Source organism: Spea bombifrons, chromosome 8 (genome assembly GCF_027358695.1).
Source record: "Spea bombifrons isolate aSpeBom1 chromosome 8, aSpeBom1.2.pri, whole genome shotgun sequence".
Classification (NCBI taxonomy): Eukaryota; Metazoa; Chordata; class Amphibia; order Anura; family Pelobatidae; genus Spea; species Spea bombifrons.
This window is the reverse complement of record NC_071094.1, coordinates 7370850-7397563: the sequence shown is the minus strand read 5'-3', so window position 1 is coordinate 7397563 and position 26714 is coordinate 7370850. Positions and strand designations below refer to the sequence as shown.

Genomic DNA, 26714 nt, shown 5'->3' with positions numbered 1-26714 from the left:
TCTACTGTTCATCTGCTTGGCTGTCTGTAAAAAAATATATATATATTCATCCACAATGCAATAAACACTCTAAGTGTCTCTTTTTTAATTTTTATAATCTTATACCTTTTTTTAGGTAAAGTAATCCTTCAATACTGAAAATGAAGGTAGACCGGACAAAGCTGAAGAAGACCCCGACAGAGGCGGTAAGTGAAAACTTATCCATAAATGCATTTTTCTTAGATTAATACTTGAGCTCAGTCGTCATACTTGTTTGAGTTCTTCTTTTTTACCGGCTACTTCTTCTGAAAGCAGGAAGCATTCCTCGCTTTGTTACATACTACTTATGTCCTGTCCACCCATTGTACAGCGCTACAGAATTTGATGGCGCTATATAAAACAATAATACTAGTCTGTGGAGCTCAGCTATGATTAACAGCAATAGGAGTAGCAGCAGCCAATCATGTGCATGCTATGTCATGGCAACATAACTGTGATTGGCTGCTGCTTCGGTGGGGGTGCTACTGCACATGTGCGGGAAATTTGCATGTTAATACTTCCTGGTTTCAGTAGAGACAATCGGGGGGAACAAGAAAATGAGACGGAAGAGCTCTGACTGAATGCTCTGCACCTGTTTGAATGCGGTAGAATGAACTGGAGCAAATTGACTAAAAAAAATATACACTTTTAGGGATACACTTTTAATGTTCAAGAAATATTATATCTGACTATATGTGAAGGTGGAATCGATAAACTATTGAAGAGCAGTGAAGGACAGATTTGATAAAGGGGCTAAGTCATAAGTGGTTGCACTTTTTTTGTGAGGTCATCCAAAGTAACGTTACATTTGCAAAATTACTACAATACTTAAAAATAAAATAAATAAAAATACGAATTCATAAATGGATGAAATGGAGCCATCAATGTGAGTTTAGTAAAACGTGTTACTATGTGCCAGAATCAACATGTTTTGGCTTTAAACAGTGTCATGTCTTCTATGTTGGTAAAATAATGTATTGGGCCCCAATCTGCGGCAAGTTTAGTAATTTACTAAAATCCTGAAATATACTAGTGACTGAATTGTGCACGTTTTTCAGAGGGTGAGTTTAGATATAGGAAGCTCAGTGTGCTTTTATTTTTCTTTTTTAATCTTTTGTCTCTCGCTAATGTTTGGATTCCCCCCCCCCCGCTCTTTTCAATAGCCTGCAGACTGCAGGTCTCTGATCGATAAGTTGAAAGTATGCACCGATGAGCAGCTTCTGCTGGAGCTGCAACAAATCAAAACTTGGAATATTGGAAAGGTAAGTGTCAAACCCTGATGGTGATAAACACTTGGAACATATTGTAATTTATTATTTTATATTTTTTATCCCTCCGTGTGTTCGCAGGGGGTCATCATGGAAATTTAGAGGGTCTATCATATACCTTTAACCGCATATAATGCCTGGCGTGCCCCTTTAATGTGAAATCACGCCTAGTGCTGTGTTGTAGCACCTTTTAAAATACCCAGCCCTCTCTTTCCCTGGCCATATTTTTACTGTGCTTGGTCATCGTCTCTATACATTATAAGACTGGTGTTTTACCACAAAAGTCTTACGCATTTTTTTTCTTCTACTTTTTATCTTGGTGAACTTAATAATAAAGCTTGATTTTGTATCAGTTTTCTTCAAGTAGTATTTCTGTCTCTACTTTTTTAAGAGAAAAAAATTGACAACTTGACCTAAATCCTGCTGTTGCCAAGATTGTTTTTATGGTTGTTTTTTTTCCTGCTTACTGGGGAAAGATGGTATAACGAGTCTTTCATCTTCAGTGCGAGTTGTATCACTGGGTGGACCTGCTGGACCGTTTCGATGGGATCCTGGCAGATGCCGGCCAAACTGTGGAGAGCATGTCTTGGATGCTGGTGTGTGACAGACCTGAGAAGGAGCAGCTTAAGGCTCTCCTTCTGGCGGTCCTCAACTTCACCGCCTTGCTCATAGAGTACAGCTTCTCCCGACATCTTTACAGCTCCATTGAGGTAAGGAGACCAACTGTTTGACCGCGTCCTCTTGGCCTTGCCTTGTCAGTTGGATTTAGGCAGTGAGTGTGTGATCTACGTTGAATCGCCCCTTACCTTCAACAGGCATCCCCACCAGCTCAGGTGTTATTTAATACTGAAGGAATTACGTCGCATGTAGTGGCAGCACTTAGAGATACTTCTTATTTTGTTATAACACGGCCACAAATGTCATTAAAGTGAATCTGTAGAGATTAAAAGCTTACCGCACCAAGGACCTGACGTGAGACAACTATACAAATGGAACTTAATGAAACAGAAAATCACATTATCGGTGTTCTGTTTAAATAGAAATACAATTATGTAAATTAATGTTTCTCAAATTACAAATTAAGTCACCGTTTAAACGGCTCATTACCAATGACTGATACCTGTAGCTTTTGATTGTTTGTGTTGTGTTTCCCCGCAGCACCTGACCACGCTGCTTGCCTCTTCTGACATGCAAGTGGTGCTCGCTGTGCTAAATCTCTTGTATGTGTTCAGCAAGAGGTCGAATTATATTACACGTTTGGCCTCCGACAAAAGAACGCCGCTGTTATCACGGCTCCAGCACTTAGCAGAGGTAAGGCGAGAGGCTGTCTCACGGGGAATGCTTTGTTTAATGACCCTGTTCTCGGCCTGCAAGGTTAACTGCTTATGACACCAACTTCTTTTCTTGTTTCAGAGTTGGGGAGGTAAAGAGAATGGCTTTGGTCTTGCAGAGTGTTGCAAAGATATGCAGATGTCGGTATGTATTATCTGTTTAAAGAAGAAACGAAAAACAGTTACTTTGCTTTTTATTTGCTTCTTCAAATAGTGTTTTTGTTTCTTGCTTAGAAATACCCACCTAGCGCTACAACTCTCCATTTTGAGTTTTATGCAGAGCCAGGATCTGAAGTGAAAATAGAAAAAAGGGTAAGTTTTGCTTTATTACGGATTAGAGGTGAGATTGTAAAGTTATAAAATTGTAAGGACCCTTTTCTCCTGAGAATTCTGCAAATCCCCCCCCCCGTATAGTTGTGTCCCATACTTTTGTGTTGGAGAAGCATGATGTCATAACATTAATAAACATTTTTTTCTTTTCCCACCCAGACGTCCAGTAACACACTACATTATATTCATATAGAACAGCTAGATAAGGTAAGTATCCTTGGTTGGATTAGAGAATGTCGTCCAGCTTTATGGCCGCTTATGTTTGACCCACGACTGGTTTTCCTTTTAGATTTCTGAAAGTCCCTCTGAGATCATGGAATCCCTCACCAAGATGTATAGCATTCCCAAGGATAAGCAGGTAACTAGGCTGTGTAGAATTTTTGTTGAGGTTTTCTGTCTTCTTTGTGCATCTCCCCATAACGCACTGCTAACAGTCACATAATATACCGTGGCATGATTTCCTCCAAGTGCTCATCCACTGACCAATCAAATATCTTTTTGTACCTGTCACGTCGCTTGCACTTTATTAAGATGAAAGTTTAGTGCCTTCATAACTCCTTCTACCGTGTACAATACCAATTCTCTTTTACCATAGATGCTTTTGTTCACGCACATACGGTTGGCGCATGGCTTTTCTAATCATAAGAAGAGGCTACAGGCTGTGCAGGCCAGACTACATGCAATCTCTATACTAGGTAAGTTTTCATTAGAAAATTGTACTATTTTGCTGTATTAAAAAAAAAAAAAAGAAAATGTATCTGGACCCAGATCGAGACGGTTTAGGCTAATAGTTTATAATGTGTTTTTTTTTTTTTTTTTATAATGGTATGTTGAGGTTTATAAGCTTATGGTTTTGGAAGAACCAGTTGTGCGTTATCACAATTGAGTATCTGTATGTCAAAGGAGGAAGTCTAACTGGAACCTGTAGTCCAGGAATTGTATTGAACGTTGCCGCTTTGCTCTGTAGTATTTGGAGAACAGACCCTGTTTTAATCCACTCCACCTGTTGTCCCGCAGTTTATTCCAATGCCTTGCAAGAATCTGCAAACAGTATTCTCTACAATGGTTTGATAGAGGAATTAGTTGACGTGTTGCAGATTTCAGACAAACAACTTATGGTAAGGACCACTTTGCTCACACTGAGGTTTATTCATCATACGTGGGTCTTATTTATTGAACTTAATAAGACATTTAATTTTCTTCCCTTTTTTTTTAGGACATTAAAGCTGCATCTCTAAGAACATTGACCTCAATTGTTCACTTGGAAAGGACTCCAAAGCTGAGTAGCATCATAGACTGTACTGGCACTGCCTCCTACCATGGCTTCCTCCCTGTTTTAGTCCGTAACTGTATTCAGGCCATGATTGGTGAGTAGGGACCTCTCATTTTATACCTTCTATTTATTTTATAAACTAGCCTCTTATTGTATCAATCACATTAACAGAAACAAAAAGTGAGAACTGTTAGTGAAAGAGCTTTGTTTTCATAGGATTTTTTTTTCTTCTTGTAGACCCAACCATGGATCCATACCCACACCAGTTTGCCACTGCCCTCTTTTCCTTTTTGTATCACTTGGCCAGTTATGACGCTGGCGGAGAAGCGCTGGTTTCTTGTGGCATGATGGAAGCACTTCTAAAGGTATGCCGGTGGGAATGTTTTATGCTAACCTACCATTTCCGTATTGCTGGCTTTTTCAGGGTAAACTTGTAGTATGTGCAAGGTATTCATAGCAAGGCTTGAGTCGAAAGATCCTTTAGATGTGCTGTTGTGGCAATAGCTCTCCACATTTCTCTATGCTGAAAAATATGTATATATATGTATCTTTGTACATCTCAGGTGATCAAGTTCCTTGGTGACGAGCAGGACCAGATCACATTTGTGACGCGAGCTGTGAGAGTTGTTGACCTCATTACAAACTTGGACATGGCAGCCTTTCAGTCCCACAGTGGTCTGACCATATTTATTTACAGATTAGAGGTGAGTTCACAACAGTTTTTTTTTCAAGGGTTAACACTTCTCATCTAAGGCTTTGCTCATACGTTATATTAAAGTCCTCTGGATTCCATGGTCTTTTCAAACCCTATTTCAGTTAATGTTCTGCAGTGTTCTAAAGCTTGGATTTTAATCAAAATAACATGCTTTATAAAATGTTTCGTTGGCAAGACACTAGCCCACTTGATACCGCTTTATGTGTCACACGCCAGAATTAAACTCCCCCTGACAAATGAATAAAGTAAAACTTGTCCTGATTGAAGTTTAACTGCAATCATGAAATATTTAGATTCCTAATGATCCTTAGTTATAGCTTCTGTGTTTAGCACGGTAGAAGTAGTAGAACTCTTCTTAGGACACCAAGTTAGTCTTTCTTATAGCCAGTGTGCCTTTTCAATTGTAGCATGAAGTTGACCTGTGCAGGAAAGAGTGCCCATTTGTCATCAAACCAAGAAACCAACGCCCTAGCACTGTTCAGGAGGGTGAAGAGATGGAGACAGATATGGAAGGTAAGACATTTAAAGCCTTTTAATCTTTTTATCCTTTAGTACATTTTGGAGAGTTTGAGGCTTTTGTCTTGGCTTACAAGAATCACCGTAGTTCCACTTTAACATTCGTATTGCAAGACCCCATATAGTACATTTCCTGATCAACCCCAATAGAGAAAAGCATGTTTGAATTAAAATATCTCCAAAGTTCTGAGATTGAGAAGTACCTGAAACGTTCTCCCGTGTCGTCTCACCGGACGATTAAACTCTGTATGTGACAGTGATGCGCCTTTTCTGTGACGTTAACATTCTACTTGATTTTAGTTACCGATGTGGCAATGGAGGCCAGTCCTGGACCTTCCACTTCTGCAGATTCGCGTCCTCCTGGTACAAGCTTCAGCACTGGGAGTGTAGGGTCTACTCGCTCAGGTAACTGACCGGACTTTTAAATTCCTGTTTGTTTTTTTTTGTTTATTTATTTCTGCGTAAATAATGGCCCCCAAAGTGCATTTACTTCATTTCTGATTGTATTTGATGTTGCAGGAGTGCAGTGCATTCCCCAGAGAGCAGCTCTCTTGAAGTCTATGCTGAATTTCTTGAAGAAGGCAATTCAGGATCCAGCTTTCTCAGATGGTATTCGTCATGGTAGGTGTTCATAAAATGGTTGACAAATCAGTGCATGACATAAACTGACCATGAAACCGTATGTGTGTAAATATAAGCCCATTGGAACCCCCATGTACATCAAAATTATTCTGTGCATCTGTTGGCACACTTATTGCTTATGCATCACTAACATCATATTCTTTTCAGTGATGGATGGAACTCTTCCCACATCCCTGAAACACATAATCAGCAATGCCGAGTACTACGGCCCTTCCCTTTTCTTACTTGGTAAGTAAACCCAGGTCCTGCGCCTTTTTTTATTATTTGTGAATTTAGTGCTTTATCAGTGAGTCAATTTCAAAAGTGGGGTAACGCTGCTAGCCGTTCCAATAAAACAATGGAGCTGAACTGTAGCTTGTGAACTGTTTGGGATGGAACCGCTATGTCTTTCAAATAAAAATAGCTAGCATACTTGTTTCGTTTAATGAGAACTGTAGTGGATATTGACCCAGACTATTTGTGCCGTTTGAATGACTCTTGATTTTTTTTTTGTTCTTTCTGTAGCTACTGAAGTAGTAACAGTGTTTGTGTTCCAAGAGCCGTCTTTACTGTCTTCTCTTCAGGACAATGGCTTAACAGATGTGATGCTTCATGCTCTCCTTATCAAAGATGTAAGTCATTAAACTTCAGAGTCATCAGAATATCAAGCTGCCCAGTTCAGCTGTATTTTATCTGTCCCAAGAATGACCAACACGACTACATGTTTTTAATTTAATCTAATAACCCCATGAAAATACTTGTGTGCTATCAAATTTTATATCGGTGACCATAAAAACCTGTTAGTTTAAATAACTTTTTGTTTAATTGTAATGCATATCATAAAATACAAGATTTAGTAAAGAAAAACTTTTGGGCAGCAAATTTGGCTAAACACTGATATCTTTCAGCATTAAGTTTTCAGTTTAATTTCCCTTTGAAATACTAGGACGCTGTTTCGTGTTTTTTCTTGCAGGTTCCGGCAACCAGGGAAGTTCTAGGCTCTCTGCCCAATGTCTTCAGTGCCCTGTGTCTAAATGCCCGGGGCTTGCAGTCCTTTGTGCAATGTCAACCTTTTGAACGGCTTTTCAAAGTATTGCTTTCACCCGATTACCTCCCTGCCATGAGGAGGCGGAGGAGCTCAGACCCTCTAGGTAAGACTGCGCTGACCAACCCGGCGTTGCAGAAAAGACTGACCAAGTTCTTCCATGACAAAAGGACTAGTTAACGACTCGTAGACCATGACACCTTGGCTGTTTGTTTTGCATATGCAGGCTGTCCCCCTACTCATTGCGCATGTTTTGTGATAGATTACTGACCCTTTCTGGTTTTATAATCCTGATTCTGGTTTTCCTTGATGGGAGACGTGGTGCTCATTTGGACGGTCTTTACTTATTCTTATGCCTTTAGGTTTCTTGGTTTTAAATACCTTTTGTTCGGTTAACTGGTGTTTCCATTTAGCAGCTCCAGTGTTTCCCATTTGTTTCCACACGTTTGCCCCTAACCAGAACGAGCTGTCAGTGGCACCCCCCAAAATTCCCTAACCCTCCTCTAACCCCTGCTGAAGAGACCTGCATGCAGCGTAGATCAGCGCTCTTCAGGTCTCTAGCCGAGGGATTAAGAGGCCCGTGGTCTCTTCCAGCTTTGACCTCTCTCCGGTCTCCTGCAGGCGATACAGCCTCTAACCTGGGCAGTGCTGTCGATGAACTGATGAGGCACCAGCCCACACTAAAAACAGATGCCACCACCGCTATTATTAAGGTAAGGTTTTTGCATGTCCCGGTGGGGTTTGTAGGGTGCTTCCTAGCAGGGGGTTATCGACTTGTTTTAAATTGATTTTTTTATGTTCTTGCACAGATTTGGAACATTCGGGTTTCCCTTTGCCATTTTCTAGATCCTTCTAGTGTTTAACCGTTTGGATTTGCGTCTGTTTTGTTGGAGATTAACAAATTGACTCAGTCATGGATACTGGGCATGCATGTCTTCAGTCTTTTTTGCATTTTTTATTTTTTTTAGCTTTTAGAAGAAATATGCAATCTTGGTAGGGACCCGAAGTATATTTGCCAGAAGCCATCAATTCAGAAAGCTGACGGCACGGCCACAGCTCCCCCACCACGTTCGAACCACGCGGCCGAAGAGGCTTCTAGCGAGGACGAGGAAGAAGAGGAGGTTCAAGCAATGCAGAGCTTCACGGCAAACCAACAGAGCGAAGTTGAGCCAAGTCCGCAGTAAGTTTGCCATGTGTGCTGCTAGCTCTGGAGTTGTGTGACCTGTAAGCCTTGTTTCAGACTTCATATCAGACATTAATCTGTTATTAATTGGGTTAAACTAAGAATTTATAATAAGAGACACATATCTAATAAGATTGAATTTTTTTTCTTACACTCCTGCTGGACCTCATATGTTAACTTGCCTTTTCTCTCATAGTGTTGTGGGAACTGAAGAGAGAATCCCGATTCCTCTGATGGATTATATTCTCAACGTGGTGAGTTTAGAAAGTGTAATAGAGCTGATGTGTAAGAGCGCAGGGTTCAAGGGTTCCCGATTATAACCCACAAATTTACAACCCTGATTTTAACCATTTTGGTACAATATTGGACCAAAGATTTTTAAATAATGTTTCAGTAAAAATTTATGCGAAGCTACTCCTATCTGTGAATTTTCCAAATGACTTGAAAAATTTACCAATTCACAGATGAAATTTGTGGAATCCATTCTAAGTAATAACACAACGGACGATCACTGTCAGGAGTTTGTGAGTCAGAAGGGTCTCCTGCCTCTGGTCACCATCCTTGGTCTGCCCAATCTACCTATTGACTTCCCTACCTCTGCTGCCTGCCAAGCTGTGGCGGGTGTCTGCAAATCAATATTGGTAAGTAACCAATTTGTTTCCACTTATTCCAATACGTGGTTGTTAAACACCAAGCCTGGATTGACTCAGGCAGATCGATCTGAACCACCTGCAGAAATGTCTAGAAATCCTAGCCTACTTGCAGCCAATGGGGTTGTAGCTAAAAAGAGGGTTCTCCTAAAAGAGTAAAAAAAAACCCCAAAAAACACTGGTCCAAATCTCCGAACGATTGTCTATAGCACAGCTGTGCTGCCACAAAATGCTGTAATACTTGGGCAACCTGTCAGCCCAGTACTATATTATGGGCAGGGTAGATGGACAATGTCTGCTGTTTATATGCTCGGTAGTTCTGTTTTTTGTTAATGGCCAGAAATAAATAGAAGCAGAAGTTCCAGGACTGTTAATGGACAACATCTCCCCTCTTTCTAGACTCTGTCTCATGAGCCTAAGGTTCTCCAAGAAGGGCTTCTCCAGCTGGACTCCATTCTTTCCTCGCTGGACCCGTTGCATCGGCCTATTGAGGCCCCCGGTGGCTCAGTGCTGTTAAGGGAGCTGGCATGTGCTGGAAATGTAGCAGATGCCACTCTGTCTGCGCAGGCTACCCCCCTACTCCACGCATTAACCGCAGCCCATGCGTACATCATGATGTTTGTACACACGTGCAGAGTGGGACAGGTAAGGGCCCCGACCGGATGGGGTCTAAACATTTATTTTTCATATTTTCCAAGGCAGCAGTGTTGCTTTTGCATGCTCTTAATTGCCATATTTCTTTTCTTCTCTGCAGAGTGAGATCCGTGCCATCTCTGTCAACCAGTGGGGTTCTCAACTGGGTCTCAATGTTCTGAATAAGCTGAGTCAGCTGTACTGCTCTCTTGTTTGGGAAAGCACTGTTTTGCTGTCTCTCTGTACTCCTAACAGGTACGCGCATGTGATTCTTCTGTTTCCCATACCCAGAAGTGTTTGCTTTTTATAGTGTTTGTGGTGAGAAATCTACATTTGAGTCGAGGTTCTGCCATTTACTTACCAACCTTGTACTTTTTTTGACAGCTTGCCACCTGGCTGTGAGTTTGGTCAGGCAGACATGCAGAAGTTGGCTCCTAAAGAGGAGAAGGCAGCAAGTGCCTTGCCCCAGGGAACAAAGAGGGCAGGTATGTTTTCTTACACTTCTTAAACTCATTCTGAGATGTTTCTGGTTCAAACCTGGCCCGGTGCCATGACATATGGCAATTAAGTAACATATATTTAAGTAAAATATTTTATACACAACAAGGCCACATATCCAGGGTATAATCAGTGTTTCTTTAAGACATCTATGCACAGTTGTCTTGGATATTAGGCATCCACAATATTGTTGCATGGTTTCATGGATGACTTTCACTATATTTCTTGTATTAGTTTTCCAAGGATAAAAAGTTAAATATTTTATGCAGAATTGCATATTTTAATATAGTGTATACTCTATATGTATAAGCCGTCGTATCTGTGTTACAGAAGGTGAACCCGAGGTGAGTGCTGTCGGCGAGGAAGCCACTGGCTTACTAGAAGGTATTGGACTTGATGGGGATGCGTTGGCGCCCATGGAAACAGATGAACCCAGCGCGTCGGACCCCAAGGGGAAACCAAAGATCACCCCAGCAATGGCTGCCAGAATCAAACAGATTAAACCATTATTATCAGGTGTTTATAAAATATTTTTTACATTGAAGTAGTTTATTAAATTATGTATCAATTTAGATTTTTTTTTTAATAAGTTTATAAAAATACATGCTGGGTATGATAGGGCTGATCTTGATGAAACTTCAAATAGTTCATAAAGCTTGTACCTACTATACTTGCCAAAAAGTAGAGTACACTAACAGAAGCATGGATATGAACCTTAAGCAGAAATCTAATATGTAGAGCACATCATTTATTTATTCATATTTTATGTTTTTATTTTTTAGCATCTTCGCGGCTCGGTCGTGCCCTGGCTGAACTCTTTGGCCTACTGGTCAAACTCTGTGTTGGGTCTCCTGTGCGCCAAAGGCGAAGTCACCATGCAGCCAGCACCACCACAGCCCCGACCCCAGCCGCCCGCTCTACGGCGTCCGCGCTCACAAAGTTACTGACGAAGGGACTCTCGTGGCAGCCTCCTCCATACACACCAACTCCCAGGTTCAGGTTTGTGCTACACGGGTCTCGTTCACAAGTGACAAGCTTGCTTTGTATTAATCTCTTAACTGAAGGGGGATGGATTTTGGGTGGTGATTTGGTTAATTAGAAATAATAGGCTGGTAAATGTAAGATGTCTCTTTAAATTTGATTTGTCTAACATTGTACATCTGTGTTGTTCAGGTTAACCTTTTTTATCTGCTCTGTTGGCTTCACCTCTCCCATGTTGTTTGACGAGAGGAAATATCCGTATCATCTAATGCTGCAGAAATTCCTCTGCTCCGGTGGACACAACGCTCTCTTTGAGTAAGTGAGCCGCCTGCTACCTGTAGCGACTTACGGGAGACAGAACAAAGACTTTCCGAGGCTTCAGAAATATATTTTGCTTTAACGCGTTCCAAATGGGGAAGTTACATGTTTTTGGTTTCAACGTCCCATCATGCACCTGACTTCTACCTGCTACTGGCTGATTTTTAGAACATAAATGGTGAAAAAGTATGTTTACATTAGTGTAATTGGCCAATACATTCCCAACACAATGACTACTTTTATACTGGTTAATAGAATGTTCCTTGATTTAATGTCCATATGAAACATCTGGAAGCATAATTTTGAAAAACTAGAACAATGTACACTTATCGGTGGCTTTCACTCTAACATATTTGTTTAAATTTTAGAACCTTTAACTGGGCCCTCTCTATGGGTGGCAGAGTGCCGGTGTCGGAGGGCTTGGAACACTCTGATCTCCCGGATGGCACGGGCGAATTCCTGGATGCTTGGCTTATGCTGGTGGAAAAGATGGTAAATCCTACCACAGTCCTGGAGTCTCCTCACTCCCTGCCGCCAACCAAGTTACCCGGAGGACAGAACTACCCTCAGTTCAGCTCATTGCGCTTCCTTGTAGTCACGCAAAAGGTAAACATTACACCTTTTCCGCTGCTGTTGGGATATAGTATCTACCTGCACCTGGGAATCTTTGTTTGGCTGTGATCAGTGTACCTGACAGTATTCCATATTTTGTCGCTTACAGGCAGCCTTCACCTGCATCAAGAACCTTTGGAATAGAAAACCTTTAAAAGTATATGGTGGTCGTATGGCTGAGTCCATGCTAGCTATCTTATGCCACATACTGCGAGGGGAGCCAGTGATTCGTGAGCGGCTGAGCAAAGAGCGTGAGGGTAGTCGGGAAGAAGAGGGTCAGCAAGATGAAAGTGGAGCGAGGCGAGAGCCTCAAGTGAACCAGCAACAACTTCAGCAGGTGGGAGTAGTACTTTATTTTCTTGTCTGCGGCAATCTTGGCCTTAAGTAAACTGTTTACATTGTAGCTGTCAGCTGAAATTGGAACAAGTGTTGTCAGCATGCTGATTAGACTGAATGCCGTCTCCTAACATCCAATCGTCTCTCTATAGCTCATTGATATGGGATTCACGCGGGAACATGCCATGGAAGCTTTGCTTAACACCAGTACCATGGAGCAAGCCACAGAGTACCTCCTCACCCACCCTCCTCCTCTCATTGGTGGAGTTGTACGGGTAAGTGTGCGGCAGGGTGAACGTCTCCTCGACTTATTCCCCCGACCCTTCACATGAGTGTGGTCCGGTCCTGCTTCCCTCCTGTATCCTCATCACATCTCCTTCCCTGTCGTCCATTCCTTTCCCCTTTCTACCGCAGGCTTCTCCGTGCCGCTATACAGGTTAGATGTAGCACACGCGTGTCATAGGGCAGGCGGTCCTAGTCAAGTCATAGACAACCGACTAAAATTTGAAGAGGGGCAGTAGCCAGAGTAGAAAAGGTTGGCCCGTCTCCCTGTCATTGAAAGACTGGTTCCCCTGGCCGAGCTGCAGTAGCTTCCCTCTTCCCCATTCTACGCCAGCGTTCCCAAGCTCCACTGGGTTCTTGATGTCTCTCCTCTGCTTGTACACCCTTACACTCTTGCCCTGACCTCCCCATTCTGCAGAGCAGCCCAGCTCACGGGTATCTGTTGTTGCTCTGCAGGACTTGAGTATATCAGAGGAAGATCAGATGCTGAGAGCCATTGCCATGTCGTTGGGACAAGATATCCCTATGGAACAGAGGGCAGAGTTGCCCGAGGTACAGTACCAGCCCAGTACGGGATAATGTGGTCAGGCTGACAGACAGGGCTTTAAAAAAAGTTAAATAAATAAAATAACCATTATAAAAAATATAAGCAGCAGCGCAGCGAGTGGACAGGGTTTGAGAGGCACTGGTTCCTGTGCCTGCGTTAGAAAAGGTTGAGCACTTCCTCTTACCACCTTCCTTTCCCATATATCCTTCCCTTTTTATTTTTTTTTTTTTACCCCATCCACTGTATCTTTGCCTCTACCCCACCACACTTGTATTCCCTTGTAACGCAGCAGCTGAAGTGGGTGTCTGATATTTCACAGATGATAAATATACTGTATATATGTATATTTTAATGCCATCAACAGTCTCTTGAGTGACAAAAGCACCCGGATCTTGCGTGGCTTACAGTTGCAGTCTACACAGGCCATTGTTTGTTTTTTTTTTTGTTAAAAGCACTTGAATGTTTACAGTGTGTGTCTCAACCTTGCTTTTCCTCCCCTAACTTTCTGCTTGTTGACCCCCTGCAGGAAACAGCCCGTCGGAAAGAGGAGGAGGAACGCAAGGCGCGCGAGAAGCAAGAGGAGGAAGAGGCCAAATGCTTGGAGAAATTTCAGGATGCGGAGCCGCTGGAACAGGACGAGCTTCATAGTTTCACAGACACCATGCTGCCTGGGTGCTTCCACCTGCTGGATGAGCTGCCCGATACGGTGTATCGCGTGTGTGACCTCATTATGACCGCCATCAAGCGCAATGGGGCAGACTACAGAGACCTGATTCTTAAACAAGTTGTAAACCAGGTAAGGCAAGTTTACGCCGTAAGTCATCTACGTAGCCCTTGCTTCTCTTCCATTTATCACTCTCCTGTGTTCCATGTTCTTGCAGGTGTGGGAAGCTGCTGATGTCCTCATTAAAGCCGCTCTGCCATTGACAACAAGCGACACTAAAACCGTATCGGAATGGATCAGCCAGATGGCCACGCTTCCTCAGGCTTCTAACCTGGCCACTCGAATCCTGTTGTTGACTTTGCTTTTTGAGGTGATTATTCCTAAACCCATTTAGAGTAACGTAGAACAAGTTCTGGAGCTGGTGGTGGTTGCGCCGAGCACCTTCAAACACAATCAGCAGTCAATCTAGACCATGTTTAATAGGATATTTTGTATGTCATAAGGGTCACGAAAGGTTTAATCTGCGTTTGACTGCTCTGGGAATAATCCTGAATTCTGACCTAGTGAGCGTAAATCTGGCCTGGAATGGCAGAACATGGACCTCATCTATTGTAATAGTAATTACTGCGGTGGTCCTCGCAGAACTATGTAGCAGCTGTTCAGAGCAAGTTAATGTGGAGGGGCAGTGTATGGTGATGTAGAGATGGACCCCTCTATCGTAGTAGCTGCAGGTAATTGCTTGGTTAGCTTCCCCCGGGTCCATCCATGTGTTAGCATTAAAATGTGTGGCTCTGTTCAACTGGCAAGAGGTGCTTACTTCACCCAAATATATGGGGGTCTGTGGGCTAACCTCTCAAAAGCATTTAGCTAGACCCATCGGTGCTTTTGTTGCTGGAGTGCAGCTCCTCCTGGATGCATCCGGCCGCTCCCTGCGTACTTTGTGTGACGTGAAAGCTTCAGAATAGTAACACATTTAAGCTGTTAATGACAAATAACCAGAAACCAACCTCATTTGAAAAGTCCGGGAAGTCTGTACTGTATTACGTTTGATGTAAGAGTAACTGGTGATCCTAACGTTTTGTCTGGTCAGGAGCTGAAGCTGCCGTGTGCCCGGATTGTGGAGACGAGCGGCATCCTGAATGTTCTGATTAAGCTGCTGGAAGTGGTTCAGCCGTGTCTGCAAGCTGCCAAGGAGCAGAAGGAGGTGCACACTCCTAAGTAAGACCCGGGGAATTCCGAAACGCTGCCCCCCTGCAAAACCAAATGTGCAGATAGTGGTGTCAGTGTGTCCTCTGATGCTTTCAGTGATATTTATATATTCTCCGGACTACCAACGTTTGTCTTCATCCCACGTGCGTTTCAGTCTTTCTCACCTGATGATTCCCAAATGCCTCCAAATGTTTCCATCTCAAACACGTTTATTGTGTGATATAATGGCAATCTGTCAGACTTATATTGCTTTTAAAAGTGATGATCTGATAGCTACCTTCTTCTAAGAGTTGAATTAGGATTGTACACCACCTGTGGCTTCATTTCATTAGTGTAAATGGATACCAAATACATTAAAACTTTGTGGTAGTACTGGGTATTTTTGTAAATAATTCGTAAATAATATTGTTAGTCATGCACTTTATATTTTCTCCCCCATTTTTAGGTGGATTACGCCTGTCTTACTACTGATTGACTTCTATGAAAAAACGTCCATTTCTTCCAAGAGGAGAATGCAAATGAACCGGGTATAATAATCTTAATGTTCTATTTTCCCTCCAGTGCACGGTATTAGCATTTCTTATGCAAAGCGTCCAATTATATTATCTCCTTGAGTAAAGTGTGTTTCTACTTTTTCTTTCCTCTCCAGTATTTACAGTCGAATGGTAACAACTGGCGTTGGTTTGATGACAGATCAGGTCGCTGGTGCAGCTATAGTGCTAGCAACAACGGCACCATTGACACCGCGTGGAAAGCCGGCGAGACATGCGTGCGTTTTACTGCTGGCCGACGGAGATACACAGTTCAGTTTACCACCATGGTGCAGGTGATTCGTAATATCTACATTTATTTTTATATTTTCTAACCACACTAGGAATTATACACTTTGAAATTAAGGTTTTGGTACAGCGAGATTTTCATTTATATAGTCCAAAAGTCCATTTGGAAGATAGTCGACTGCTATAAACGCTGTCTGCTCCAGTCAGGTCAGGCTACGCAGCTGGATGAAGGTAAATCTGGTTCTCACCGATGACGTGTTTTGCAGGTAAATGAAGAAACTGGAAATAGGAGGCCCGTAATGCTTACTTTGCTGCGCGTTCCGAGGTTAGTCAAAGGTGGCAAGAATGGAAATGGCCAGGAACTGGAGAAAACATTGGAGGAAGCAAAAGAAGTGGACTTGGATGCCAAACCAAAGGAGGAGAAGTCTTCTGGTAGGACATGTTTTAGTCTTAACGGAGTGCAGAAGAACTCTGTGTAAAGGTTATACATCTACGTTGAACATGTTTAATGCGTTTGAATTTTTTTCCTCTACGCTCAGAGTCCATTCCTGCTTCAGAAAATGCCACCACAGAAAAGGAACCTCCCGTTGAAGAGCCAAAAGTTGGGGACATTGTTATCCAGGGGCTGACTGAAGAGATGGTGACCGTTCTCATTCGTTCGTGTGTCAGCATGTTGGGAGTCCCAGTGGATCCGGACACTTTGCATGCTACCTTGCGGCTGTGTCTACGTCTTACACGTGACCACAAATACGCCATGATGTTTGCCGAGCTGAAGAGCACACGCATGATCCTCGGTTTGAATCAGACCTCTGCATTTAATGGCTTCACCCCGCTAGTCACTCTCCTCTTCAGACACATCATAGAAGATCCATGCACTTTACAGCACACTATGGAAAAGGTATGTCATGGCTTATGCAAAAAAAAACCTCAAAGACTATATATGTAGGTGTGTGTATATATATGTATTAAACCCCTGTCCTAAATTTCAGGTTGTCCGATCTGCAGCCACAAGTGGGGCTGGTAGTACCACCTCTGGTGTGGTGTCTGGAAGCTTGGGTTCCCGGGAGATAAACTATATCCTTCGTGTCTTGGGCCCAGCTGCTTGCCGAAATCCTGACATCTTCACCGAAGTGGCAAACAACTGCATTCGGATAGCTCTGCCGGCACCGAGAGGATCGGGAACTGGTGAGTAGAAGGGAAGGAACACAACGGAATTCACCAACAAGCTTTTTACGTTCTCAGTTTAAATGTCTTTGTGGGTCCGCAGGATAATTGTAGAGTAGGCCTTGACTGTGTAATTCCACTTGTGATTTGGAAAACCTTACGGTCTTGTTTTGTAACCTAATGTCAAGCATTTATTTTTACCATTTTCAGCCTCAGATGATGAGTTTGAGAATCTCCGTATCAAGGGGCCCAATGCAGTACAGCTTGTAAAGACAACACCCGTGAAGCCTTCCACGCTTCCAGTCATCCCCGATACCATTAAGGAAGTGATCTATGACATGCTCAACGCACTTGCAGCTTACCATGCTCCAGACGAAGGTACCTAGGCCTTATTGCTACTTTCAGTGTAAGGTAGAGTGACCGTCTCGGTCTATGTGTAATGCGATGTTGGCTCTGCAGCAGAAAAAATTAAAATGCTTTCTTTTTCCGTTGCAGTAGCAGAAAAGACGGAGCCCAAACCTGTGGGTATGAACCAGGAGGTCAGTCAGATCTTACAGGACATGGGTGATGAGGTTTTCCAGCAATATCGTGACCTCACGAGACCGGGTAGTGACTTTGATGCTCAAAGCAGCTTTGCTATCAATGTAAGGATATAATGATCATGAATCATGCTACAGTTTTTGTATTGCTCATGGGTTATACTATTTGTTTACTAGTTGTGATTTGCTGCATGCTTGAGTGTTTTTTTGTAGCATGCTGGTAGTGTGGAATATTCTCTATCAATTAGCTATACCTTTTTCTTGTAGGCTCGGGTCTTTACCACAGACAGTACCTCCACTGAGACTCCTCCATCTGGAACTCCTCAAGGAGAAGGTATGCCGCTCACTCTAACGTGCTTACGTCTTGAATGCCTCTTAAATGTCCATTTTGTGATACTGGTAGTACACTCCAATACAAACGAATAAAATTACATCAAGCGAGGGAAAACAATCTAGAAGTTATAGATGGTGTTTCTAATGTTAGGTGTAAGAAGTTGGATAACTTAAATAGGGTGCATCTATAGTGTATCCTAAAAAAATAGCTATGTCTTCTGATTGGTGAAACTTGATCATTTTAAAGACCACCACTGCGTCGAGCATAATTAAACTACCTATAGCTTGTGTCTTTGGCAGTCAGTGGAAATGATTTTGATATATTTAGATTACACATCAATTTCATGGAAACTGACATTGGTGACGGCACGTTCTGCCAGGATCATCATCGTCTAATGCGTTCCGTGTTCTGAAGTCCTCTCCCTTCTCCTTGCCATAAACAAGTAGATGACAATTAGCAACTTAATAAGGCAGAGAACGCAACAGGAGGAGTAATAATGCAGACCCCGACAACAGATAATTTAGATACATTTCCCAGTCATTCATAATCTGGAGTTACAGTGCACAGTCATCTCGGCTGGTTTTAACAAACTCCCAATTATTATTTATTTTTTATTTATATAGTGCCACCAATCTACGCAGCGCTTAATACAATACATATATTCAAGGGGTCTGACAAGATGAGAATTGACAGACTAAGACAAACCGATACATTAGGTGGAGAGACACTGATGCTGCACTCTCGAAACGTACAGATTCCGAATGCTTTTCTTTTAAAAATCCGCTTTTGTGAGTGCTGTTTAATTTGTTTCCCTTTTGGCAGCATTGACCCCAGAAGAGAACCGAGAGGGAGGAAAGAAGGATAAGGAATCAGAGCGGAATTCAGAGGACGGGAGACTTAAAGCAAGAGCTAGTAAACCCCTGCTTCCTACCTCTACCATCCTCCGGCTGCTGGCTGAACTAGTCCGCTCGTACGTGGGTATTGCTACGCTGATTGCCAACTATAATTACACTTCTGGCCAGTCGGAGCTTATTAAAGAGGTATGTGATCCCATTAGCCTTATGTGGCATTCAGGTTTGGTAGGAGAATTACAATGCCATTAATTGTTTTGTATTGGTAGGATTGTAGTGTGCTGGCTTTTGTTTTGGACCACCTCTTGCCACACACACAAAACGCAGAAGACAAGGACACTCCAGCTCTGGCGCGCCTTTTCCTTGCTAGCCTTGCTGCTGCTGGAAGTGGCACCGATGCCCAGGTGGCGCTTGTTAATGAGGTCAAAGCGGCCCTTGGTCGAGCATTAGCTATGGCAGAGAGCACAGAAAAACATGCCAGGTAGGAAGCGTGGAGTGTTTATTAGATTCTGTGTATGGCCTTTGAGTCTTGTAGAGTACTAGAATAAAGTCTATGGCTCCTTAACATAGAGCCGTAGAAAGTAGTGCGTTTAAGGGGCTAGACCTTCTGTCATTTTGTCTTCCAGGTTACAGGCAGTAATGTGTATTATAAGCACCATCATGGAGTCCTGCCCATCGACCTCCAGCTTCTATAGCAGTGCAACAACCAAAACGCAACACAATGGAATGAACAACATCATCCGACTGTTTCTAAAGAAGGGCCTTGTCAGCGACTTGGCTCGGGTACCTCACAGCCTTGATCTCTCCAGGTGAACAACTTTAACGTTTAAGTGTTAAGGCTGTTTAATGCAGTTAAATGCACTTGGGGCAGGGACACGGTTAAACAGTCTGTGAAGACCCTGGGTTGTCCTGCATCTTTGTTGTGCATAAAACTGTTTTTTTCTGTTATTCTTGCAGCCCAAATATGGCCAACACTGTAAATGCAGCCCTTAAACCTCTAGAGACCTTGTCTCGGATTGTCAACCAGCCTAGCAGCCTGTTTGGTAGTAAAGGAGCATCAGGAAAGAATAAATCGGAACAGGACACCCACGGAGCCTCCAGAGACCCCAACAGTAACCAACCAGACACAGGTATGGTAATCATTGTATGTACACTTCACGGGTAGACAGAACTGCACCGGCTGCATCCACTGCTACTGTGCCCCATAAATCTCTGCTGCTGGTTTATGGTTTATGTCTTCATAACGTGTGGGTTCTATCTGGTAGCAACTGTAATTACTTAAATGAATTCGATGGAGTCATGAGCCAGTGGGTAGGGGCCACAAGTTGCCTTAAAATTTGTGTTGAGCGAAGGTAAAGTTACATCAATAGAGGTAGATCTATCTATGACCAGCTAAAAATGACATTGTTCATATAAAACACAGCAATGGTTTTGAGAGCTGTGTTTGCCTTCTTTGAGCTCAATTTTGTTTAGCCCTTAAACGGACATTATGTTGGAAGCTACCCAAGAGACGCCTTAACTCCCTGTGTTTGTGTGCAAGTTACATGCCCAGATTTGCTTTTTTCATTACTTTATTCTTTACCGTTTGATGTAGGTGAAACGGGAGCAGAGGCTCAAGAGGAGGATCCAGATGTATCCCAGGCTGAAGTAACTGATGGAGACATGGATGGAGAGACGGAGTCTGATACTGTAGTTATTGCAGGGCAGCCAGAAGTCCTCACCAACCAGGCAATGCAGGTAACCATATATGTAACGATCAGACTTTAGTTATTAAGGGGCTTTAGAAATTGTTGAAATCACAAAAAACAATGCAGGCATTAAAAAGAAAAAAATGCACAAATTTTTTTTTTAAATTACATCTTTTTGATGCTTCTGATGGTTAAATGCCAAAGCTTCAGTAATGACACATTTTTCCAGTGAGCTTTTCACAGTGAAGAAAGTGTCTGTCTAAAGTTGTTGCTATAATTACCGTTTGGAGTCCTTCGTTTGATGCACTCCTTTCTTGATAGGTGGAAAATGAGCTTGAGGATTTGATAGATGAGCTTCTAGATCGTGATGGAGCTGCAGGTAAGTACCGTTTAGGTTTCCAATCTTCTTGTAGCACGTTTAGAAAAATGTACATGTTACAATAAATTCATGCCTCATTTGCTGCATTTAGTGAGCAGAGTTGGTGAAGATGAATCGCAAGAGGATGTGTTAATGGATGAGGCTCCGACTAACCTTAGTCAAGCGTCGACCCTCCAGGCAAACAGAGAAGGTGAGTGTTCAGATGAACTATTAAGTATCATGGAAGTATGTAGGTTTGTATTTATTTGTTACGGCTTCCCAGCTATTGAGCAGTAATGGCCGTTTCTCCCCCACAGAATGCAAGAATGTATTAGTTCTCCATGAGAACATGTAAACTAACGAGCAGCTTTGTCAAGGTGATTAGGTATTAGTTTGTTGGATTAATGGGACGTTCCGTGTCATTTGTGCAGATTCTATGAACATCCTTGATCCAGAGGATGAGGAGGAGCACACGCAAGAGGAAGACAGCAGTGGCAGCAATGAGGATGAAGATGACAGCCAAGAAGAGGAGGAGGAGGAAGAAGAGGAAGATGAAGATGACCAGGTATTAGTAAAAGATGGAGTTCTGTGGCAGGGCCTACCAATGTAAGATTCTCAATGTTTCATGGAGACGAGGACTTCTTTGCTTGCAAATCTAGTTCTGTTTCAGACAGAGAATAGCTTTGTGAAACATCTCACTAAAAACATTTTCTAAAATATCCTTTAAACCATGCATATGTATATTAAATATAAAGAAAATCAAGCTTGATTGATCTATAACTGAGCCCATTGCCTCTCCTGAGGATACTGACCAATATGCTTCCTGCAGGATGATGAGGAAGGTGAAGAAGGAGACGAGGATGATGACGACGACTGCTCAGAGATGGAGCTCGATGAGGATTACCCAGACATGAATGCTTCCCCACTTGTGCGCTTTGAACGTTTTGACCGAGAGGACGACCTCATAATTGAATTTGACAATATGTTTTCCAGCGCAAGTAAGATTCTTGGTCATGCAGAAGTCTGAAATAGCATTTCCACGTAGAGAACATTGTTTTTTTGGAATCATTCGGTCAGCAAGGCATAAAAATGTATAGGTTCTAAACGTCCGCACCAAGAGTGCTGCATTTTGGATCTTTTCAGATAAGCACATGTGGTTTTCTCTGGTAGCATATTGTTAAATCATGTTGGCTGTGCTTTGAAAGCCTTCATTTTTGCCTTGGTGCCTGTGATATAAGCTGTATTTTCAAGTCTATAGCCCTTAATACCTTACCTTGATGCTTTCTGGTCAAAAGTGTAGTAGAAGCAATGGACAGGCTGACTTTATAGCTGTCCAACAAGGGAGGGAGATTGGGCATCAGTTTGAGAAGTTTTTCTAAAGTGTTTTCAATTCCTGCAGCCGACATCCCTCCATCTCCTGGTAACATCCCCGCCACGCACCCTCTCATGGTGCGCCACGCAGACCACAGTGCCCTCACTCTCGGTGCAGGGACGTCGACTACTCGCCTGGCACAGGGAATCGGTAGAAGTCAGCGGACTCTTCGGCAGCTCACAACCAACACCGGCCACACTATACATGTTCACTGTCCTGGCAACAGGCAACCAAACCCACCCTTAATATTGCAGAGGTAAGTTGTTGAAGGCTAAAAAGAGTTGGTAGTAGGTTTGCTGGAATTTAATGAGGGATTTCTTAGATAAGACTAGTAGGTTGGTAATGGTAACACCGCTTCATGCTTCCTTTAAGGTTGCTGGGTCCCTCGGCCGCCGCTGATATCTTGCAGCTGAGTAGTAGCCTTCCTCTTCAGAGCCGAGGCCGGGCGCGTCTCCTTGTAGGAAATGATGATGTCCACATCATAGCTCGATCTGATGATGAACTTCTGGATGATTTCTTTCATGATCAGAGCACAGCCACTAGCCAGGCTGGTAAGTGACAATACTAATCAAGCACAGCAGTGTTTCTGGTTTTCATTTTGCTATGAATTGTTCTTAGGCTCATTTTTTGTCTCAACGTTCCCTCTGTGGTGTCGGGTGTTCCGAAGATATGAATTAATCTGCCTTTTCCTGGTCTCTCATCTGTACTTTGTGCCACTGACTCTGCAATCATATTACAATTCCTCAGCTTACACCATATATATATATCTATCTATCACCACCACATCTGCCGTTCTGGACCAGTTTTATATTCACGGCTCATGAGGTCCCTTTTGCATGAATCTCTTTATACAGTAGTTTTCAGGCTTTGATTTGCATTTTTAGTGATGCACGAAGTATGTGTCCATATCTTGGGTTAATGTTCCAGTTATAAATACAGTTAAGTAATAAATACTGCTTTGTTACAGGTACTCTCTCCAGTATTCCTACCGCATTGACTCGCTGGACGGAAGAATGTAAGGTCCTAGATGCTGAAAGCATGCATGACTGCGTGGCAGGTGAGAAGCCCTCGGTGCGATGAACGTAATTAATCGTAGAGCAAACTAGTTCATCAGGTTCAGAAACAGACAAGCGCATCAGTTTACTAACACCACGTTTGCTGTAGGACTCTGCTATATCCAGTTCGCAGAGTTTCGCATATACGTAGTTCGCACATGGATGAAAATAAATTTTTCCTTTACATTTTACAATTTTGACAAATTTTTTCAAATTGATTAATCACTTATGGGCTGGTTTTCAGTGACATCTCTTGCGTAAGCCTTATTCGTTAAAATGTTTAGAGAACCTTGTGTGTTTTTGTTTCTCAGTTGTAAAAGTCCCAATAATAAACCATTTGGAGGCTTTGCGTGACGAAGAACTCGAGGAGCGACGTGAAAAGCGGCGCAAGCAAATGGCAGAAGAAGATGCCAAGATGGCAGATAAAGCTAAAGAAGAGAAGGAGTCGAAAGACCCAAACTCACAGGTCTGTCCCGATTTTGAACTTTTTCTTGTGTATGTAGTTAGCCAACCTTCAGCAGAAGACCCTCTTCCTAGGTTTTTGTGATTTGAATTATTGCATGAACGTTTTGTGACTGAGCAGCATAGCACCTGTTTAATTAATCCTTGTTCTTAATCTTCCCAGGCTTCCAATTCCAAGCGAAGCATGCCTTTCGAGTTGAGCCTTACAGGTATTTATCGCTTATAGTGCAGCATTTTCTGCCTCTGCTTCCTTCACAGGTGAGTCGAGTGGATTCTGCGATGCTTCAGGCTGAGGTAGTAGATTGTATAGTTTTGGGGTCACACCCGATCTAGGAGATAACTATACAGTTTACTGTCTTTCCTGCGGTATCTGTTACCTGCCCCAGCAAGGACGAGACCTCTTAATGTATATATCTGGACCTGCTTGGACTTAGATTTTGTGCCAATTTCTTTTCATTTCATTTGTTTCCCTTTTGTGGTTTTGAAATCTTCTTGGCAGATAAATACCTTTTAGAGAATCCCTTTCCATTGCCTGCCCTCTTCAGGGTGAGGTAGTAAGTTGTATTGTTGTAAGGGGGTAGATATTTTGCCACCGTTTTGGAGATAACTATACAGCTTACTGCCTTCCTTGTGGTGTGGCTTTTCCATAAGCCTTGTTTAATGTCTTTAGATGCTTTATTTGTCATTGTGTTATTATTTAAGATGGGTTTCTGTGTTTTGATCCTCAAGGAATTCTTGACTCGCACACCCTCCAACCTGCAATACATCCCACCAGTAATTGGCCTCTGTTTATGTCCACCATAGAGCAAGATGGAACTGGGCGCCCTGAGAATTTCCCCACTGCTCCTTCTTCTGCAGAAGGAACACCAACAAGTCCAGAGCTGGTTCCTTTGGATCCTTCTATGCGTGCTCTTCCTCCGGAGGCTTCCTTGGCAGAAATGCCACAGAGTTTGCAGACGGGGTCCGGAGCCGATGAAGTTGGACAGCTGTTAATGCCAACAGAACAAGAGCCGTCGGCACCAGGAAGACCCAGTGCGGAGGGGGATGCGACTCAGATGGAACTGTCTCCAGCACCCACCATCAGTCAGTATTATATCATGCAGGGAAACGGTTCGGTCTCATACGATGAAAATTCAGCATTTTCTAAAATCATGCATGGAACATATATTGTAAAATATATTTGTTGTGCGTAATTAGTTTTTTTTTCTTTTTAAGACTAAAGCGTTCTTATGTATGAACAATCTAAATGGCCAAGTCACTGAAAAAATATCTCCATTCCTTGTTAGCTTCCTTATCACCTGAACGAGCAGAGGATTCAGATGCCCTGACTGCAGTGAGCAGCCAGCTGGAGGGCTCACCCATGGATACTAGTAGCCTCGCCTCTGGACCTCTAGAGGAAGGTGTCGGGGAAGCATCTGGGGTTGTAAATCAAGAACAGCCGTTGGTCAGCAGTAGTGTCGCAGTTGGTCAACAGGTTGTGGAACCACCAAGTCAATCCAGCAGCCAGACATCGGTGTCTCAACACAGTGAGGAGAGGTACGTCACGCCGTGGGGCACGGGGAACTGACTTGCTGTAACCCAATTCCCTGAAAGGGGCTTCATGCTGCTCAGGACAGTGAGTTAGTGGACAGTTATGTTTGGAAGCACAACAGCAATGACTAGTTCTAGTTCACTTTCTGAAATTAGCTGACGGATTTTAAGTCTTCTCTTAGTCATTGTTTTTTTTCTCCAGTTCTTCGGGTGCTCCCTCCTCTGATTTGCCCTCCGTCAGAGATTCTAGCATGTCCTTGTTGGCAACAGATTCCAGTGGGATCCTTGAAGAAGCCCTGCCGTCCACGAGTAGCGAAGATGATGATCCGCTCGCAGGTATTTCTCTTTCACAACCGGCCATCAAATGATGTGGTAATGTTCTCTGAGCTCCATACTATAGTCCCATATGTATTTATTGGTTCAGGTATAAATCTCCCCGAAGGAGTGGACCCGTCCTTCCTTGCAGCTCTTCCAGAAGATATACGCAGAGAGGTGCTTCAGAACCAGCTGGGCATCCGACCGCCTGCACGGGCACCACCTACGGCTGTGCCGGTCATCCCACCACCTGTGGTCGGCAGCGCTGGTGTCACAGAGGTCAGCCCAGAGTTCTTGGCAGCTTTACCACCTGCCATACAGGAAGAGGTATGATTCAAACGAACAGGCACACACACTGGGAAATGCATTTCTTTCCTCTATATCCATGAGTTAATGCTTGTCCCCATTAATTGGCCATTTGTACCGGTCCTTAGGTGCTTGCCCAACAGAGAGCAGAGCAGCAGAGGCGTGAACTTGCTCAGAGCACTACTTCTGACAACCCCATGGACCCCGTGACCTTCATTCAAACCTTGCCATCCGACCTGCGCCGCAGTGTTCTTGAGGATATGGAGGACAGCGTTCTAGCAGTAATGCCCCCTGACATTGCGGCTGAAGCTCAGGCTTTGCGCAGAGAACAAGAGGCAAGACAAAGACAGCTAATGCATGAGAGGCTGTTTGGTCACAGCAGCACGTCTGCCCTCTCGGCCATACTCAGGAGCCCAGGTATCTGCAGCATTATATGCATTACTAATAGAATCTGGCCTGGGAAATCTGGCTAATTGTCTACCTGGTTAGCTTGATTTTCATCTTTATTCAGTTTCACATCTGGCTATATTTTTTTTCCAATGTTGTAGTGTTTTTAGGACTCATACTTCAGTTTGATTTAGTTGTGAAGTCTGTTATGTTTGAAGACTTTGGTAGGATTTGCCTTTGGGCCAGTATGTGTGCCAGTGGGCTACTTTTAGATGAGTAATGTATTACATGAACAAAAATATAATCCTTCTGTATGTCACATGAAAAAAAAAGAAAATATTAAACCACAACATGCCTTGTTTCTGTGTTTAATGTATTTTAAGCTTTCACAAGCCGTCTGAGTGGGAATAGAGGAGTCCAATACACACGTCTGGCTGTGCAGAGAGGAAGCACCTTTCAGATGGGTGGCAGCAGCACCCACACCAGGTATGCCTCAATCTGTTGTATTCATTTAACTTCATAGACTGTAGGATGAATGCAGTAC

General features: G+C 43.1%; 1 protein-coding gene across 2 annotated transcripts in view; it reads left to right on the top strand.

The window, feature by feature from the left end:
- HUWE1 (HECT, UBA and WWE domain containing E3 ubiquitin protein ligase 1) overlaps nucleotides 1-26714 on the top strand; it is a 45224-nt gene that overhangs the window by 10065 nt on the left and 8445 nt on the right. Inside the window, exons 3-66 of one of the 2 annotated variants that reach the window (XM_053474228.1) lie at nucleotides 116-185; nucleotides 1182-1280; nucleotides 1790-1996; nucleotides 2445-2597; nucleotides 2700-2762; nucleotides 2852-2929; nucleotides 3107-3154; nucleotides 3237-3305; nucleotides 3543-3642; nucleotides 3965-4065; nucleotides 4164-4314; nucleotides 4458-4585; nucleotides 4784-4924; nucleotides 5343-5448; nucleotides 5752-5856; nucleotides 5971-6072; nucleotides 6241-6321; nucleotides 6598-6704; nucleotides 7046-7223; nucleotides 7739-7830; nucleotides 8086-8297; nucleotides 8497-8554; nucleotides 8765-8941; nucleotides 9350-9595; nucleotides 9705-9838; nucleotides 9968-10068; nucleotides 10412-10597; nucleotides 10864-11080; nucleotides 11255-11377; nucleotides 11749-11986; nucleotides 12102-12329; nucleotides 12481-12603; nucleotides 13067-13162; nucleotides 13684-13953; nucleotides 14039-14191; nucleotides 14912-15039; nucleotides 15476-15557; nucleotides 15680-15856; nucleotides 16076-16241; nucleotides 16349-16707; nucleotides 16799-16994; nucleotides 17184-17351; nucleotides 17469-17617; nucleotides 17780-17846; nucleotides 18669-18886; nucleotides 18967-19178; nucleotides 19324-19506; nucleotides 19655-19827; nucleotides 20292-20434; nucleotides 20707-20764; nucleotides 20856-20954; nucleotides 21175-21308; nucleotides 21573-21741; nucleotides 22143-22371; nucleotides 22488-22666; nucleotides 23083-23172; nucleotides 23482-23636; nucleotides 23796-23841; nucleotides 24362-24715; nucleotides 24919-25168; nucleotides 25365-25498; nucleotides 25587-25804; nucleotides 25912-26200; nucleotides 26554-26656. In XM_053474228.1, the coding sequence (XP_053330203.1) occupies nucleotides 141-185; nucleotides 1182-1280; nucleotides 1790-1996; nucleotides 2445-2597; nucleotides 2700-2762; nucleotides 2852-2929; nucleotides 3107-3154; nucleotides 3237-3305; nucleotides 3543-3642; nucleotides 3965-4065; nucleotides 4164-4314; nucleotides 4458-4585; nucleotides 4784-4924; nucleotides 5343-5448; nucleotides 5752-5856; nucleotides 5971-6072; nucleotides 6241-6321; nucleotides 6598-6704; nucleotides 7046-7223; nucleotides 7739-7830; nucleotides 8086-8297; nucleotides 8497-8554; nucleotides 8765-8941; nucleotides 9350-9595; nucleotides 9705-9838; nucleotides 9968-10068; nucleotides 10412-10597; nucleotides 10864-11080; nucleotides 11255-11377; nucleotides 11749-11986; nucleotides 12102-12329; nucleotides 12481-12603; nucleotides 13067-13162; nucleotides 13684-13953; nucleotides 14039-14191; nucleotides 14912-15039; nucleotides 15476-15557; nucleotides 15680-15856; nucleotides 16076-16241; nucleotides 16349-16707; nucleotides 16799-16994; nucleotides 17184-17351; nucleotides 17469-17617; nucleotides 17780-17846; nucleotides 18669-18886; nucleotides 18967-19178; nucleotides 19324-19506; nucleotides 19655-19827; nucleotides 20292-20434; nucleotides 20707-20764; nucleotides 20856-20954; nucleotides 21175-21308; nucleotides 21573-21741; nucleotides 22143-22371; nucleotides 22488-22666; nucleotides 23083-23172; nucleotides 23482-23636; nucleotides 23796-23841; nucleotides 24362-24715; nucleotides 24919-25168; nucleotides 25365-25498; nucleotides 25587-25804; nucleotides 25912-26200; nucleotides 26554-26656 (9644 nt within the window). In that variant the 5' untranslated portion in view covers nucleotides 116-140. Of the gene's footprint in view, nucleotides 1-115; nucleotides 186-1181; nucleotides 1281-1789; nucleotides 1997-2444; nucleotides 2598-2699; nucleotides 2763-2851; nucleotides 2930-3106; nucleotides 3155-3236; nucleotides 3306-3542; nucleotides 3643-3964; nucleotides 4066-4163; nucleotides 4315-4457; nucleotides 4586-4783; nucleotides 4925-5342; nucleotides 5449-5751; nucleotides 5857-5970; nucleotides 6073-6240; nucleotides 6322-6597; nucleotides 6705-7045; nucleotides 7224-7711; nucleotides 7831-8085; nucleotides 8298-8496; nucleotides 8555-8764; nucleotides 8942-9349; nucleotides 9596-9704; nucleotides 9839-9967; nucleotides 10069-10411; nucleotides 10598-10863; nucleotides 11081-11254; nucleotides 11378-11748; nucleotides 11987-12101; nucleotides 12330-12480; nucleotides 12604-13066; nucleotides 13163-13683; nucleotides 13954-14038; nucleotides 14192-14911; nucleotides 15040-15475; nucleotides 15558-15679; nucleotides 15857-16075; nucleotides 16242-16348; nucleotides 16708-16798; nucleotides 16995-17183; nucleotides 17352-17468; nucleotides 17618-17779; nucleotides 17847-18668; nucleotides 18887-18966; nucleotides 19179-19323; nucleotides 19507-19654; nucleotides 19828-20291; nucleotides 20435-20706; nucleotides 20765-20855; nucleotides 20955-21174; nucleotides 21309-21572; nucleotides 21742-22142; nucleotides 22372-22487; nucleotides 22667-23082; nucleotides 23173-23481; nucleotides 23637-23795; nucleotides 23842-24361; nucleotides 24716-24918; nucleotides 25169-25364; nucleotides 25499-25586; nucleotides 25805-25911; nucleotides 26201-26553; nucleotides 26657-26714 lie in introns of both variants that reach the window. The other variant, XM_053474227.1, reaches the window with a different exon arrangement.